The 17275-nt window shown below is 49.8% G+C and overlaps 1 protein-coding gene across 4 annotated transcripts in view; it reads left to right on the forward strand.

Moving 5' to 3' along the window:
- SCP2 (sterol carrier protein 2) overlaps nt 1-12607 on the forward strand; it is a 71613-nt gene extending 59006 nt beyond the window's left edge. For 3 of the 4 annotated variants that reach the window (XM_020987797.2, XM_078156641.1, XM_078156644.1), the window contains 3 exons: nt 2335-2464; nt 6686-6765; nt 11543-12607. In XM_020987797.2, the coding sequence (XP_020843456.2) occupies nt 2335-2464; nt 6686-6765; nt 11543-11638 (306 nt within the window). In that variant the 3' untranslated portion in view covers nt 11639-12607. Of the gene's footprint in view, nt 1-2334; nt 2465-6685; nt 6766-11542 lie in introns of those variants that run through there. The other variant, XM_078156642.1, reaches the window with a different exon arrangement.
- The last annotated feature ends 4668 nt before the right edge of the window (nt 12608-17275 follow it).

A 17275-nucleotide genomic window follows, 5' to 3' on the forward strand; every position in this document is an offset into this window, starting at 1 on the left:
ATATCATGCTGGATCAGTCCAGGAGGCCATTTAAGATTCTGCCAGTGATGTTTTATGGGAGAAGTAGGTTTTCACAGAATCGCGAGTTCCAAGGGCCCCCAGGTGCCATCCAGTATAACCTCTCTTCCACCTTTTGACAGTTGATCGTCAGCCTCCTGGTGAAGACATCTTCTAGCCGTTGGGACCCCACTATCTCTCGAGGCAGCCTGTTTCACTTTGGGATGGTTCTTGTTAGGAAGTCTTTGCTTCTGGATTTCCCATCCCTTTTGCCTCGTTTTGCCAAGGGGCCAAGCAGAAGCCAGCTGGCCCTTTGTTCACCTTACAGACTTTGATAGACTTGAAGATGACTGTCCCATCCTCACTCATGGCTTCTTTTCCCCAAGCTAAAGGGTCCCCATTCCCATTCCCTCAGCCAGTTCTCGTGTGTCTTGGGGTCTAAGCTATGGGAGTCACCGTCCATGAAGCTTTAAACAAAACTTCTTAAACTTCCTCAAGAAAATCGAGGTTTGTTAAAGAGCCTCCATTTTGATGCAAAATCAGGTTTTTCTAAAATTCTCGTGTTCTTTTGCTTTTTTTTCTGTCTTGGCTAAGGAGTGCTGACATGCTGCCCAGTCGACTCCAGAGAGACCACTTAGATGGGAGGTTTTGTGAGACTGCCCTAAGCACCAGCTGGGAGGCACGGGGGGGCTCAGTTGTGACTCAGCCGCCCCCTGGTGCCTGTCTGCTGCTCTCAGGGGCTCTGGAGATGGAGGTCAGTAGAGCATCGCTGCCTCCTTCACAGGCTTTTTGGAGGAAAGAGCTTTAAGGCGACTCAGGAATCTGATTTGTTAATAATTAAAAGTGTCCCTAATGATTATCATGGAGATGTAGAGGTAGCGTGGCGTGGTGGAGAGATGCTGCCTTTGGCACTCAGTGGCCTTGTGAGCCAGGACACGGAACTTCCTCTCTGTTGCTCAGACTCTCCTTCTGCTCTTGGGGTTATTTGAAGAGTTGGGGAGGGCCTGCGGTCCCCACCAAAGTATGGCAGGCCTGTCCAGTGGCCTCTCAATTGGGATTGCATAGCATCGGGTCTTTTGTCTTGCCCCAGAAGCACCGCGAGGGTTTGCTTCTTTCATTCTTTGGCCCGAGGCCCCAGCTCCATGGGCCTTTCCCGCTTAGTAAGTTCTTCCCACGATTTTCAGTTTTTCCTTGTTCCTCCTGTTAGCGGGAGAAAGCGAAAGCCCAGGACCTTTGGGAACCTAACACTTACTGTGAAATAGCAAAGGAAGCCCCTTTGTCCTGGTTGGCATAGCCCTCTATACCTCTGCTTGGAATTTGGTTGTGAGTCTTTTTGCTGAGTCAGTGTGTGGGGCAGCCCATCGGTGCGGGAGCCTGGCTGCTCCTCGGCATGCGAGAGCAGGCCTTGAGATGGGAGCGGGGTTTTCTTTCTGCAACCCAATACTTTCTTTTCTCTGTTCTCGTTTCCTTCCCACCCAGCCTCCTCCAGTGTAGCACCGTTCAGTGACCCAGGGCTGTGGTGTTGGGAGAGGCCTGACCAACAGCCTGGGCATGTCCTGTGTGTCCAGCGTGGGCAGGAGGGAATCTGGAATGTGCCCCTGGGATTTCTACCTGTTGGTTCTGGTTCTGTCTTTGGGGTCGAAGCAGAAGAATGTGAATATGACATGTGCTTTGAAGACACTTAACGCTCCAGTTGGCTCACAGTGATGGGCAGACAGTTTATGAGCTTGAGGGAATCCTGGCGGTGCATGGGAGGGGCCTTAAAGGAGGAGGGTGCTTTGGTGCAGGAGAGGAGGTGCAGCCTGGGCTCCCCAGGAGTGGGTGGGGGCTCCCCTGGAAGGAGGGGGCCCCTTGGGCCCGGACAGCTTCAGGCAGAGGCTGGAGAGTGGCTTGTTGGCCATGGCTCAGAGGAGCCGCCCTGGTCAGAGGACATTGCCTCCCAGATGCTGAAGGACTCTCACTGTCTGAGGCCCAAAGGGCTGGATTTGTTTGGGCTTCATTTTCGTGGTGCCTTCCTCAGAGCCTGTTGGATTGGTGATCATTGGGAGCTTTGGCGCAGCGTGGCCACCTCTCAGCAACCTTATGATCTGACAGATGGAGATGGTGTGAGTGTTGTGTGAGCAGAAGCTCAGAGACCAGTCTGCTCTCTTTGTTTGGTTTTCATAATTGATACAAAAATAAGTTCAGTCCGAAAAGCCTGAGTGCTCCCCTCATGAGTTTCCTGTGGCTTTTGTCCCCGCAATGGTGGGAAGCTGTCCTGAAGGACGGTCCCCAAGGAGCCTGCGGGGCTCCATCAACATCAATACCTGTAACTCTGATTTTTCTCCTCATTTATAGGACGGAGAACAGTACGTGAAGAAAATCGGGGGTGTTTTTGCCTTCAAGGTGAAAGACGGTCCTGGCGGGAAGGAAGCCACCTGGGTAGTGGATGTGAAAAATGGCAAAGGCTCCGTGGCTGCTAATTCAGGTCAGTCTCTGCAGCTGCGCTCCCACTGTGCTCTGGGGCAGCTGCAGACTCTGCTATGTGGTAAGCTCTGGGAGGGCAGGGGCAGGCCTCCTTCATCCCTTCGGAGCATCAGGCCCAAGTGCCTCGCCCAGAAAAGCTGCTTACCATGGCCAGGAGTGAATGCTGGGTACTAAGCAGAACCGGGCAGTGGCTCTTTGACTGGCCTCGCATGTGGCCCTGGGGTGAGGCCAGAGCACAGGGACAGGAGCTCCTCTTGGCCAGACCCGGGCTTTATCAGGCCTGAATTCTCCCTTCTCTGCCTCCAGTTGATCATAGGCCCTTGGGGCGGGGACACCCTTTTCCTCAGCTTCCTTCGCTATTCCTGCATGGGGTGTAGTAAGTTCCACCACGGCTGCCTCCCAGGCTCTGGGAAGATTCTTGTGGCAAGCTTTAATTAAACCCCTCCTATGACCCCCATGTTCCTGGCTCCGAGCTTGGGCACTACAGGTAGAAGATGAGACAGAATGGTGTACTGGAAAGGAGCTTGAGAGTCTCTTGGGGGAAACAGCTTGTACTCAGGCCGATGCCCCAAGCAGGTGCCAGACCCTGGGAAGGGAGCTGAGCCTGGAAGGGAATGTGAGATTCTGTGACGGAGGCTGAGGAGGGGAGGGCAGTCCCGGCCGTGCAAAGGCTTGGAGAGGGGAGATGGAGGTCAGCTGTGTGGAACAGCAAGTACACCAGCATGGAGGGAATTTAGAGGGCCTGGAGGGGCAGGAGCAGACGGAATTTGGGAGCCCTGCAAGGTTCCTGGGCTGGGAGCTGGGGAGGTCAGAATTGTGTTCCCAGGACATGCCATTGGCCGCTCTGTGGAGCATGGGAGGAAGGGAGGCGGGGTGGGGGCCAGGTGAGAGGGTTGGAGGCTTACACTGGGCTGGTGCCTCGGAGAGGGGAGGGCCAGAGACCCAGATGTGAGACTGCTTTGTAGAGTGTGTGCAGGGCCCGCTTCCTGCCCGTGGTCACCAGCATGCCAGAGTGGGTCTCCACCTTCCTTTTCCCCTGAAACCCTCAGGTCTTCTGATGGCTGTCTCTGCCTGAGGGGAAAGAAGGCGCAGCCTGGGAGAGTTGTGCCAGATGGCCCTGATCTTGGGAATGAGTAACTCTGATTGGTGGGGCATTAGAGAAGACTGTTATCTGGGAAAATAATGAGAAAAACTGGCAATGAAGCAGGATCCTTTATGCCTCGTAGAGCAGAGCAGATGGCTGATACAGTAACACTTTCTCTCTTACACCACACACACACACACACACACACACTCACTCACACACACTCTCACACACACACACACACTCTCTCTCTCTTTCTCTGTCTCTCTCACTCACTCTGAAATGCATGTAACTCACACTCACATATGGAATCATTTCAGTTGTGTCCAACTCTTTGTGACCCCATTTGGGATTTTCTTGGCAGAGATTGTGGAGTGGTTTGCCATTATTTTCTCCACATCATTTTACAGATGAAGAAGCTGAGGCAAACGGGGTTCAGTAACTTGCCCAGGTCACATAGCTAAGTGTCTGAGGTCAGATTTGAACTCAGGAAGATGAGTCTTCCAGACTCCAGGCCAGGCGTTCTGTGCACTTTGGCACCACCTAGCTGCTGACAGACACGTATACATTTTTAGCATTTAAAGGCTTACAAAACAATTTCCTCAGACATCCCTGGGTTAAGAGTAATTATCCTTCTTTTACAAGCTTAAAAATTGAGGGTTGAAGGAGTTAAGTGACCTTTGGCCATTCAGTGTCTGAGCAGGGGGTTGCCTCAGGGTCTCCTGTGGTCCAGTACTCGGGACACAGCCTCGTTGTTCTGTGGAGAGACTACCACCTTGTCTTTCAGACTTTGGGGATCTAATTGAAACAAATGCTTGAGGACTTACTCCACTGTACCAGGGTAATACAGTTTCTTTTTTTTTAGGCGTTTTTCCCAGTGAGTTCCAGGAAAGATGTCTCCCCACATTTTCTCTTCTTATTTCCTGTTCATGCAACTATTTACCTTGTGCCTACTGTGTTCGACTAAGATGGGAGTAACATAGGATGTAGAAGAGAGCTCGTCATTCCCAGAATGTGCCCAATACTCTGACAACTCTGGGTCTTTACTCATCGGGTCCTGTGGAAGGAGGTGAAAGGAGAGTTGTCAGAGGAGTAGGAGAAGAGCAGGCCAGGGGAGGGGACCGTAGCAAGGAGGGCGCCTGGGACACCGGTGGGGCAGGCGCTTTGGCTAAGAAGGAGTGATTGTTAGAGGAGGAGGTGAGGTGGTCGTGCAGAACCAGGATGTCCTTGTCAGAGCATCTTGTTCAGGGTGTGATCAGGATGTAGACCCTCCACTGCTGTGGGGGCAAGGCCAGAAGTGGATTCAGAGGCCTCTGACAGAGCAAGGGTAGAAAGCAGCAATGGTGACCGCAGGCTGGTCTGGCCTCATGCCTGTGATGGCAGAGGACAGCAGGACCTGTGTTTCTCCAGGACAAGTGGAGTTGAGGGGATGTGTTTTTCAGGGGACAGGAGTCTATTTCCAGGCAAATGGGAAGGAACCACTGGAAAAGGAGAGAATAAAAGTGCTTCTGTGGCGGTTGGCAGGGTCAGTGACAGATCCTCTCCAGGGGTGCCCCGTGAGTCCAGTGATGGAGCTGGGGCTCAGACTCAGGGGTTCTGAGTGAAAGGTCCAGGTCCAGTAAAAAGGCTACTGACTGTACCCCCTCTTCCTTCTTCAGAAAAAGTTAACCGTGAGGAGCCTGGCTTGTGGAAGGACATGGAACAGCTTTTGTATTGCCCCGGGCACTGGTGTCAGCTTCAGCCCTCCCCATCAGGCTGCCCCCTCCAGGCCAGAGCTTTCTCCCCCACAGGGAAGGATAATCTGCTGAAACCACTGCTTGCCAGCCCCTGGAATCGCACAAGAAATCTGCACGTGCCCCTTGGGAGTTGGGGCCATGCCTGCACCTTTTGTGTGGCCAACAACTGGCCGTTTGTTAGCGGGCACCGGCATTCGAGTGCTCCTAGCACGTCCTAACTTGGACTGGTGTTGGAGAGGTGGTTTCTGTTCCAACCCTGGAGTCTTTAGTATTAATGGATTATTTATTCATGGCGGTGTTTGCTTACATACCCTCAGGCTCTCTGCACTGCAGGTGGGGGATTTGTTAGGTGACTTAGATGTCTTTCCACCCTGTGTGACAGGCCTTCCATACCTTCTCTCCATCTCCCGAGAATCCCTGTCTCACTTTGCCATCCGATGTGCACTGACAGCCCGTCCATCCCCGGGAAGCCCTCCGTGATTACACATGTAGGATTCCTGGATGGTTTTACTGAGCGGTGCTGAGCATCCTGCATGCTTTTTCAGGGGCTGGCCACCGTGTGCACCCTACCTTAGGGGCGGGGATTGCCTTGCCCCTGAAGTCTGGGGCAGGGGTGACTGCCTTTGCGCAGCCAGGAGGCCACGTGCCCCACCACTAGTCATCCCAGCCAGGGGGCAGCTGGCTCCCTGCTGCTGCGTGATGACGTTGTGGTGAGCATGGGGGGGCCTGTCGCTTGGCTTCCCACACCTCTCCCCGCGCGGGAGCCAGCCGCACATCAGTCTTGCTGGGTCTGTCATTGCTGATGGACCTTCACGGTGCCACGGCCACAGCTGGTGCAGCCCTCCCAGTTGGTGGGCACCCACTTTATTCCTAGTGTTTTGCTGCTACAGAAAATGCTGCTGTGAATACTTTGGTATCTGTGGAACTTTCCTCTCTCCCTCGTCCTGAGATCACGAAGGGGAAGTTCCACATGGTTTGCCGCTCTGGCCGGCCTGGCCAGCAGCTGGGCCAGTGGTACAAGGGCTGCCTGGGTCCCCGCCAGCTAGACCGTGCCTCTCCTCTTTGCCAGTTTGCAGGGTAGGATATCGTGGAACCTCTGGTGCGTGACTTGGAGCGCTTTTCCGGGGGGTGTTTGCAAAGTGTTTCTTCGGATCCTTTGAGCGCTTCTGTTGGGGACTGGCCTTGAGCCTTCTGTGTTCACGTCTGTTGATGTGGGCTGTCAGGCTTCTGTGGGACTGGGAAGACGAGAAGGATTTTCCTCTCCCCGTCCTCTTCCTGTAGCTACCTTGGGGGTGTTTGGGCTGGTGGCTTTCTCAGTGAGAGCTCTGGCTCCTGAGCCTTTGATACAGCTTGTCTCCGTGCTTACTTTCCTCCTTTCTTCCCCCTCCTGTGTCCATTCTAGAGAAGAAGGCTGACTGCACAATTACCATGGCTGACACTGACCTACTGGATTTAATGACCGGCAAGATGAATCCTCAGTCGGTAAGCGCCCTAGAGAAAGAAAGGTTAGAAAAGGACGGCCTCAGTGCCTCATCAGCAGCTGCCCGTAGAGGTTGCCTCACTTACCCCTCCATTTCACAGATGAGGAAACTGAGGGCCGGGGAGGGGAAAGAGTTCTCCTGAAAGGTCACAGGGCCAGGGAGTTGGAAGTTGGGACTTCAGCCCATGCTCTTGACTCTCCTGCTGTGCTCTGTGAGGATTTAAAAACTCATCAGAGCTCTCTCTTACTTGTAAATTCCACAGAATTGAAACGTCCCATGATGTAAGTAATAGCAGTGGCCATAATAATGACCAGCGTGGCTGTAAGGCTTTCAGGTTTGCCAAGTGACTTCCACAGATTACCTCCTTTGGTCCTCCCAGCAACCCCGGGCAAAGTAGGTCCTGTTCTTAGACTGAGGCACAGAGAAATTCAGTGACTTGCCCAGGGTCACACAGCTAGGAGGTGTCCGAGGCTGAATTTAACTTGTGAAGATGAGTCTTCCTGACTCCAGGCCTGCTGCTCTACCCACTGCACTAGCAAGCTGCCTCCAAATGACACATCAGTATTAGAGCTTTGAGACGTCTTTCAGCTTAAATGAAAATGTTTGCCTGCCCAGAGCCTGATGTGTTTTAGGCTTGGACCAGTGTGCCATGGGAGGGGGAGAGGGGACAAGTGAAGGAGTGTTGGGCTTGGAATTGGGAGACCCGGTTAGACTCTTGGGCCCAACACTTAGTAGCTGTGTCAGGGTGGGCAGATGACTCCTTCCCAGAACCTGTTTCATTATCTGTAGAGTGGGGATATTACCTTCATTGCCAGCTCTGAGGGTGGAGTGGAGGAGGAAACTTGGAGCCCTCTGCTGGTGGGCTGAGCCAGCTCTTCAGAGAGAGAAGGGGCCGTGCCTGAAGTCCCCAAGAAGGGGTCACCGCCTCTCTTCTTGAAGCCACCACCTCCAGAGGCAGCCTGGACACGAGGGGACGTCATGCATTGCGTCAGAGATTGTCCTGGCTTGAGCCCACGGCTCCTTCCTATCGGGCTCTTTCTGCTCTCAGGGCAGCCCTGCCCCCGCATGGCGGCTGTTGTTTGGACCCTTTAGTCTTCGCCAGGCTAAATGTGCCTGCTTCTTTGTCCAATCCCCGTGGACTCGAAGCCCTTTGTGCTCCTCATTACCCTCCGCTTGGCTTCCTGTGTTACCTCTCTTTCCATACATTCGATTCGAGGAGCTGGCGGGTTTGGGTATCGGCACCAGCGAGAGGTTTCTCTTTGGTGTCCCCCCGCAGCCCTGCCCCGCCATAGCCGTGGCGGGGATTGGTCAGAGGCCCCCACCGCAGGCCCTGCTAGGCGCCTCGGGGCCTGACCCAGCCCAGACCACTCAGCCAGGTGGGTGGTGGCTTTGGGGGCAGCTCCTTTCCTCGGACCACTTGGTGTTACCAAGTAAAGGCTGCTCATCGTCACAAGAGGAGAGTCAGGAATGCCTGAGCTCACATCTGGCCTCAGACACTTACTGGCTGTGTGGTGATCTAACTTCTGCCTGCCTCAGTTTCTTCATCTGCAAAATAGGGGAGATAATGGCTCCTGTCCCTCAAGGGTGCTGTGAGGCCCAAAGAACACAAAGTGTGCCAAGTGCTGTGCAGATCTGAAGGTTCTATAGAAATGCTGGTGGTGGTTGTTACAGAGAGAAAAGGCAGGTGGCTATTACGTGTTTGTGTACTTCCACCGGGCACAGCAGAAAACACAGAATGCAGAGGACAGTTGAGCATTTAGAATTATCTAACTCTTTGGTTCTGTTTTTTTCTACTGCCAACAGAAAAATCCCATAAAGAATACCTGGAGCAGGACCTGAGGCAGGCAGGGTGATGTGGGAAGAGCTCTGAATTTGGAGCCAGGATGCCAGGGCTCAGATTCTGGCTCTGGCATGCGCCAGCCGTGTGACCTTGGGCAAGTCATTTGACTTCTGAGAGGTTTGGACTAAATGGTCATCAAGAGCCATGCTAGCCGCTAACCTTAGGAATGACTCACGTTTGTATTCCTACTGGAGAGCAGTTTGGCCCAGTGGCTGGAGAGCCAGTCTCAGAGTCAGAAAGACCAGGGTTCGAATCTTGCTTCTGACCCTGTCGTGGCACTGGGCATGCCTCTCAGGTTCACAGGCAGCACTCGTCTGCATCACGGAGGAAGCTCCTCATTGGGAGGACCCCACGCAGCTGCAAAACTGTCCAGAAAGAACTGGTCATGCCAGCTTCATGTCCAGCTTTCATACAATTCAGCCTGATTCAGGAGGCATTGTTCTAAGCACAGACTCGTTCTGCTTGACTTAGTGACTAGAGAGGGGGGTTTCAGTGGGTGTCCCATCAGCACGCTCTTTTTAAGAAGACATATGTTAAATAAATTGTACTTTGAAGCCCCTAAGCTTTAAACCTCTGGGCAGGAGGCTGTGGTCCATATAGAAAGGAAACATTTACTTTGTCCAGACAGAGGAAAAAAGGAATTAGTCATCCTTCCCAGGCAGCCCAGGGAAAGCCAGCGTTCTTTACATTCTCCAGTGTGATGCATACAGAGGCTGTGCCTTTTTTATTTCCTTGCTGAAAAAGTGGAGACCTCCTGGCACTTTTCATCCAACCATTTCTGAATTTAAAAGTATTGAAGCATCAAAAACATCCAATGTGTTGTGTTCCCAGTTCTGCCATTTCTCCTGAGTTTTCCTGGGATTTTATTACATGATAAATTTAGTAGTTGTTAAAATGGCTTCCCAGTACAGATTGGATTGACTTTCCTCATGGAGCCAAGCAGTAACAGGAGTGCCCCCGAATTGGCGGGCCTCCTTCTGTGGGGAGAAGTCCTTTGTCAGGCAGCCCAAGAGTTGGGTGATATTTAATCCACGCTGTGCTGCCTTCCAAGGGCTTATGAATATGTTCTGGTTGGTGCTTTTCTAAAAAGAAAAACTATAGTAAACTTAATCCTATACACGAAGTCCCTGGGCAGTAATTTTAAAGAAAATTTAAGGCCAGGCTGCTCTGCCAAATGTTGCAGATTTGAGTCCTCTTTGTGGGGCATCCAGCAGGAACCGGTTTCCAAGAAAAGGGAGGTGGGGAAAGTTCTCTTGCCTGCTCTTCAGGACAGCAGGAGAACAGAGTTTGGAGGAAGCTCTGAAGGCATCTAGTCAGACCCACCCGGAGAATGCAAGCACTGGCTTTGAGGCTGCCTGGGCGACCTTGGCCAGGGACCTTTCTGGGCCTCCTTTTTCTCATCTGTGAAGTGAGGGGTTCAGCTGGGCTACTTCGATCTCGTAAATCTTACTGTTCCGTGCTTGTCCAGCACCTGCCTAAACACCTCCCAGTGATGGTTAGTGGAAAGCTCCATTTGAGAAGACTCAGGTCAAATCCGGGCCCTCTTATTTGCTCTGTGCTCGAGTGCATGTGTGTGCGTGCGTGCGTGCGTGTGTGTGTGTGTGTGTGTGTGTGTGTGTGAGAGAGAGAGACTTTGGGTGAGTCCCATCACCTCCTGGGCTCCAGTTTCCTCATCTGTTGAAAGAAGAGGGTTGGCCTCATTGACCTCTCTGCTCCTTTCCTTATGCCTGTAGAGCATGCCTCACAGGACCATTCTGAGTTTTAAATAACATAGTAATAACTGACTTTATTTACATAGTATTTAAGGTTTGCAAAGTGCTTCACATACATTTTCCCATTTGCCTCTCACAATCAGCTGTAAGTACTAGAAATATTCTTTGCATTAGAGATGAGAAAACTGCATCCAGGGGAGGTTAGGTCCTGCAGCTGGTGTACAAGCTCAGCCCATGAGGCCTGACTGCCCCTCGCTACATGTAAAGCCTGTCTGAGCGTCTGCATTAGTGTGATGTACCTCCGCTAAGGTCTTCCTTGTACTTGACCCTGGGCTCTAAGGTCATTCCGCTGGAGCCCAAGCTCTGGACCTGAGCTCGGACAAGATGCCTCTTACCCAAGGTCTGTCCAGCATAGCTTCATTTAGAGAGGTCCTGCACTGAGGGGCTGACCTCACAACTCCTGAAGACTGTCCAAGAAGACGGAAAGGGATGGCAGTCTGCATTGGTGGAGGGTGTGCACCTCCAGTGAAATCAGGATCTTCCCTCAGGTTTTGAAGTGCCATGCTACCACAAGGCAGTTTAGGTCATGTTTATTTCTGGACAGATCTGAGTGGACGTTTTTCTTTGTTTTTCTTTTTTTTTTTTTGCAAGGCAGTGGGGTGAAGTGACTTGCCCAGGGTCACACAGTAAGTGTCAAGTATCTGAGGCCAGATTTGAACTCAGGTTCTCCTGACTCCAGGGCTGGTGCTCTATCCACTGTGCCACCTAGCTGCCCCCGGACATTTGTCTTTATGTTGAGCTGAGTCTGCCTCTCTTTCATTTCTACCCCTGGCTCCTGGTTCTGCGCTGAGAGCCAGGCAGAAAGAGGCTTACCCTCCTCTTCACACAGCCCTCCAAGTCCTTGAGGACACGATAATCCTGCTCTCTCTCAATCTTCCTCCTCTGGGCTAACTACCGATAGGCTCCAGCCCCGGCTCTCCTTGTCACCCTTTGGACTCACCTCAGAAGGAGTCTCTTCTGGTCGCTCAGAAGGTCTGTGGCTTTTGAGGAATTTGGTTCTCCTTGAAGCTTTGTGAAGGAAAGAAATTGAGCCTAGCTTCCCATTAGCTGAGCCCAGTGTTTGAAGGATTTCAGATACCCTGGCTAAGCAGCTGATCCAGGAAACGTCAGAAGCCGCGGAGCCTGAGAACAACATAAAGTAACGCTTTTTTCCTTTGCTCTTACAGGCTTACTTTCAAGGCAAATTGAAAATTACTGGCAATATGGGTCTGGCCATGAAGTTACAGAGCCTCCAGCTGCAGCCTGGCAAAGCGAAACTCTGAACACCTTGGAGTCAACTTCTGCAGAACATTGAGACTTTATGTACATACATGTATGGAGTGTGGGGTGTGTGCGGGCATGCACATGCACACACACACATGCACACATGTGTGCCCACACACATGCATGCGTGTCTATGTCCTTACAATCTGAAGCTAGCCAGAGATGGCTTGGCAGTAGTATGGACCATGGGCATCACTGGCCTTGTCCTTCTTAAGCCCTGTATTAACAGAGCTTGATGATACTACTGTGGCCTTGCTGAATCACATAAAAACTGTGCATTGAAAAGTTAATGGGGTAATTATAGTCTGGGTTAAATTGAGGTACAGGGTACAGCAGAAAAATCCAAGAACTCAGTAAACAAAAGGTCTCATATTGCTTATAAAATATATTTAAGGATTATTCTGCTGAGATTTCAGTTTTAGAGTTTTCCTTGGGAGAACTGGATGAAACAAAACACCACTAGCTGGGCAGTAATTAGTGTTGTACACTTGAATACCTAATCTCTTTTACTTAATATTTTTTAAAATGTTGTAATGGAACTTGAATTTTTAAAAAAGAACTTAATTCTTTGTTTCTGTGTAACTGAAAAAGATCAGGAGTAGGTCATAGAGAGAGACTTCCGCCACCTCTTTTAAAATCAAACCCTGTAACGAGAGGGGGGTTTTCTTGGAAATCAGTGTGTTAGATTCTTGAACTGACCATTATTCACAATTAGGTAGCCAATAAAATTGCTTTGAGAGGCACAGAATTTATTGGATTCACTTCACTAAGCAAACTTCATTTGTTCCTTCCTCAAAATTTTGCTATTTCATGTACGTTTCATTACGTAGCCTGATTTAATTTTTCTGGTGTGTGAATGTTAATTATGCAATGTTTCTTTTTGACTTTCTTGTAATTTACTAAGATGGGGGTAAATAATGACTTTGATCAAAGGTTTAATAGAAAATTAAATTTGCTTCTTTCCTGTTTTCCTTTGTTTTTATTTTTATTGTGTGATTTTTGCTTGGGATTCTTTTTGGACAGTGGAAAAGAAAACAGCTGTGACGAAGGTGCTTGTGTGCTGTTGGCAAAGTTTGAGCAGTCAGTCAATAAGCATTAAGTGCCTACTGTGTGCCAGCCACTGCACTAAGAGTTAAGGGCGTAAGAAGGGGCAAGAGACAGTCCCTGTCCTCAAGGAGCTTACTGTCTAATGGGATAGTATGTCTTGTGTTGCTCCAGCCCACTGAGGCTTTGGGCATCACGGTAACGTATCCCAGCTTGGGCAGCCAGGTGGCGCAGTGGACAGAGTGCAGGGCCTGGAGTCAGGAAGACCCATCTTCCTGAGGTCAAATCCGGCCTCGGACACTTAACTGGCTGTGTGACCCTGGGCAGGTCACTTAACCCTGTTTGCCTCAGTCTCCTCACCTGTGAAATGAACCGGAGAAGGAAATGGCAAACTACACCAGTATCTTTGCCAAGAAAACCCTAAATGGTGTCATGAAGAGTTGGACAGACTGAAAGGACGAAACAACAGAAATTCACCTGCCGTAAAATAAACCCCCATGGGCCATGGGGGAGAGCAGAATTCTTCCGCATTTGTAGGAAGCCACATTAAGTGGCCCTTGCGCTCTTGTGTGTTGCAGCCTAGCTGGCTGTCGATCGCGCCTCTCCCCACAGATGCGGCTCTGGAAATGACCACTCAGCTAGAGGATGGGTCTGGGGCCTCTGTTGTAATGTAGCCTTTGTGGGGGGGGGGGTTCCCCTCCCCATCATCCCTCCAGATTGGCATGTTTTAGCTGTACCTGCCCCTCCTTAGGTGTGCTTTCCCCCTCCCTAGGTCATTGACATATCCCATGTCACATTAGGGATCTCCTCTGCTCTTAACACTCTTCCCACCAAGCTTCTGGGCTGCCTCGTATTTCTTTGGCACACACCCAACCACCTCCAGACTGTACTTTTAAGGAATCCTTGTTAAAAGACTCCTCTTCCCCCCTTGGGTGATATTCTTGTCCCTCCCCCACTGCTGGGGTCTCAGGGAACATCAGAGCTTCTCAGCAACCAGGACAAACATTGTAAGGGTGGGGAGAAGCACCCCGAATAAGACAATGCGACAATTAGGGGGTTGTCCCCTGCTGGGAATCGGGGTGACCTTTCACCTGTCTCTGGGAGTCTCGGGCTTTTTGTTGATAACCCAGGACCTTTCCTTCACCGAGCAGCCCCTCTGCTAGAGAAGGAATCAAAGTCTGACTTTATCAGCCGAATGCATCTTTTTCCTCGTTCATTCATTCCACAGACATTCGTGTTTCTGTTAACGTTATTAGACCCGCAGATCACATCCCCCTTCTAGTCCTGAGGACAGAGACTGTGTCTTTTGACGTTGGTGTCTCCTCTGGGCCCTGGCACAATCTTCTGCATAGAAACGGGAAGGAAGGAAATAAACATTTATTAAACACTACGTGGCATGCACCGTGCTAAGTGCTTTACAGATATCTCATTTGATCCTCACAGCAACCCCAGGAGGTAAATCCTACTATCATCATCCCCATTTTACAGATGGGGAAACTGAGACAGGCTGAAGTTAGAAGACTTGCCCAGGGTCACACTGCTAGTAAGTGTCTGAGGCCAGATTTGAACTCAGGTCTTTCTGACTCTGGGTCCAGAACTCTGTCCACTCTACCACCGAGCTGCTGGTAATTACCTGCTGGGAATATGCTACACATTTGGATTAGATACTCACAACCTACACTCTTTTAAGGGATTATGGATCTCAGTTAAGACTTCTGCAACAGGCTGGACCTTGCCATCAGCACAGTGTGACCCTGAAAAGCCCCTGGAGGACAGCACCATCCACAGGGAATCCCCTACAAGAGGTGCGTTTGCATGGGGACGGAGACCTTCAGTGAGCACATCCCTGTTTTCTGCCTAATTTGAAAGCAATAACCGGTCATTGCACAAAGTGATCTTTGATTTATCTTGGATGGTTTCATTATATGCCAGGGGAAACCCCTCGTTGGAAGAGAGCTGTGAGGGGTGGGCTTTGCTTTCCTGAGGAAGGGCTTCGTTAGAGACAACAGACAACATTTGTGGGAGCTTGGATTCCCTGCATCTCTTAGTCAAATGTACCACAATAAAAATGTGGTCTTCAGTAGAAAATGGCACGAACTTGTCTGTTGTCTACTTTGAGGCAGATTCCCTCAAATGCACGTTTAAGTGATTCTTATACAAACTGGGTAGAGAAAGGAAAGTGAGTTAGCTGAATGGGCAAACAGTTGATGGGATTCTTTCCACTGCCCTTTGGACCAGCAGGTTGGAAACGTATTCTAAGTGATCTCCTCCCCCACTTTCAGGTGCTTTGGGCATCTGTCCCTCACTGTCCTCCTCTCTGTGGGCTTGGTCTAGACTAGCTGTGGCCTCATACAGGCTTTCTTCAGGGCTGTTTCCCTTTCCTCATTTAGCCCATCTGGGCCTCTGATTTTAAAGTCTAAATGAGATCACGCCACTGTCCTTGATAGTAAAGAGATGGTTGCCCTTTGTGGCGTATGGGTGGTAATATGTAATATGCATGGAAAGAGAGATTGGAGCCAGGTTGTGAAGGGCTTTAAATACCAAAGAGAAGAGTTCGTATTTGATCCCAATGGTAACAGGAAGCCTCTGGAGTTTACTCGGGAATAAAGGGATTATCAGACCTGTGTTTTTGGAAGGTCTGGTTTTTTTGTTTGTTTTTTTAAACTCTGTGATCTCATCAGTTCCCATGGATTCAGGTGATTCTCAGATCTACTTACCAGCCCTAACCTCTACCCTGGCCTCCAGTTTCACAGCTGGATGTCAAGTAGACTTTTAAATTCACCATGTCCAAAATTGAACTCATTATGTTGTTGAAGGCACCACCATCACCCAGTCATGTAGGCTTCCAACCTAGATATATCATCCTCCATTCTTCACTTGTACCCTCTCTAGCAAATCAATGGACAAATCTTGTTTCTATCTTCATAACATCTCTCTTATATGCCCCCTTCTCTCCTTCAACACTGCCACCCCTTGGTGCAGGCCCCCATCCACTCATACCTGGACTATTGCAGTAGCCACTGGCGGGTCTGCATGCCTCAGTCTCTCCCCACTCCACTCCATCCTCCATTCAGCCACCAGATGGACCGTCCTATTGCACATCCCTTTTATTCAATAAACACCTTAAAGCTCTTCCTACTTTTACAGTCTTCTTATCCCTTAATTCCCACCATACACTCTGTCCACCTTGGCTAGGAACACCTAGAACCCGGTGCTCAGTCTCCTAACTTGACATGTACAAGACGGATTGAAGAGGGAGGAATTTGGAGGTAAGGAGCCTAGTTTGTAGCCTATTGTAATATTCCAGACAGAGGTAGTTGGAGTTGAATGAGTACAGAAAAGAGGGGACCTATGTGAGAGGTGTTGTGAAGGTAAAATTGCTAAGACTTGGCAACTGGGTAGATGTGGGGAGGTGACCGAGAGTAAAGGGCTGAGGAGGACCTCAAGGCTGCAAAAAAGTTGTAGAGGAGAAGGATGATGGATGTGGGCAAAAAGGGGATGGATTCTATTCTAGACATACCAATTTATTTAAGATAAGCATTTATTCTGAATCTTTTTAAGTTCCAGTGGTAGCTGGTTTTAGAGTTAAGGTCAGTTCAAATCTATGTTGGCTGTCTAGTTTCTTATAGGTTGCTACAGATTGAATGGATTTTAATAGTTTTGGCAAACCTATGTGACCTTGGGGAAGCCACTCAAATGTCTGGGCATCTATAAAAACCAGGGGGTTAGATTCCTCTGAGGGGAAAGGAAGAGGTCCAAGGCACCCGCCATGTGCCTGACACTGTGCTAAGCACTTTACCCATCTTATCTTATTTGATCCTCACAGTAACCAGGGCGATCAGGGATGTTATATAAGATTGAGGCAAACAGAGGTCACGTTCAGGGTCACAGCTAGCTAATTGTCTTAGGCTGGATTGGAACTCAGGTCTTCCTGACTCTGGGCCCAGTACTCCATCTACTGTGCCAACAGGTGTCTCTTTATCTCTAATGAACCTTTTGGCTCTAAATCCCATGATCATCCATCCTATAATCAGAGATGTCAGTTTGGCTTTCAAAAAGTTTGGGTTTCAAAGATTGCACAGATAGCAGGGCCAGGATTCGAAAATAATGCTAGCTTCCTTGACAGGCATGTTTTCTTTTCATAAATACTAAGGAAACTTATGAAATCATTAAATAGAAGGAAAGGTGGTCAACTAGGTGGAACCACTGTATGAGCTATTTGGCAGGTTGACTTTGGGGAGAGACCCATTGGCTCTTTGAGTCACCTCTGGTCAGATTTGGGAAAAGCCAGCTGTAATGCACTGCAAACTAACTGGGGTCTGCAAGATTTATCTGCTACCAGAAAGCAAATTTGTTATTAGGATCTGGCCAAATATTAGGGATTCTTCTTAACAGTAAGTTCAATTCTTATAGGGATTCTCAGAATCCACTGAGCCTGCCCATCATTTATCTCAGTCTTAATATTACAACACATAAAATAAATCCCCAGTTCATTGTAAATACAGAAAATCTTGGGCCAGCATTTGAGCTCTCAGGAAATGGGGAACGTGATTCCATTTGGCAGTGAGTTTGGTCTGAACTACAGTCTTATT

This window comes from Phascolarctos cinereus, unplaced genomic scaffold (assembly GCF_003287225.1).
Source record: "Phascolarctos cinereus isolate Bilbo 61053 unplaced genomic scaffold, phaCin_HiC Scaffold_5;HRSCAF=322, whole genome shotgun sequence".
Taxonomy (NCBI): Eukaryota; Metazoa; Chordata; class Mammalia; order Diprotodontia; family Phascolarctidae; genus Phascolarctos; species Phascolarctos cinereus.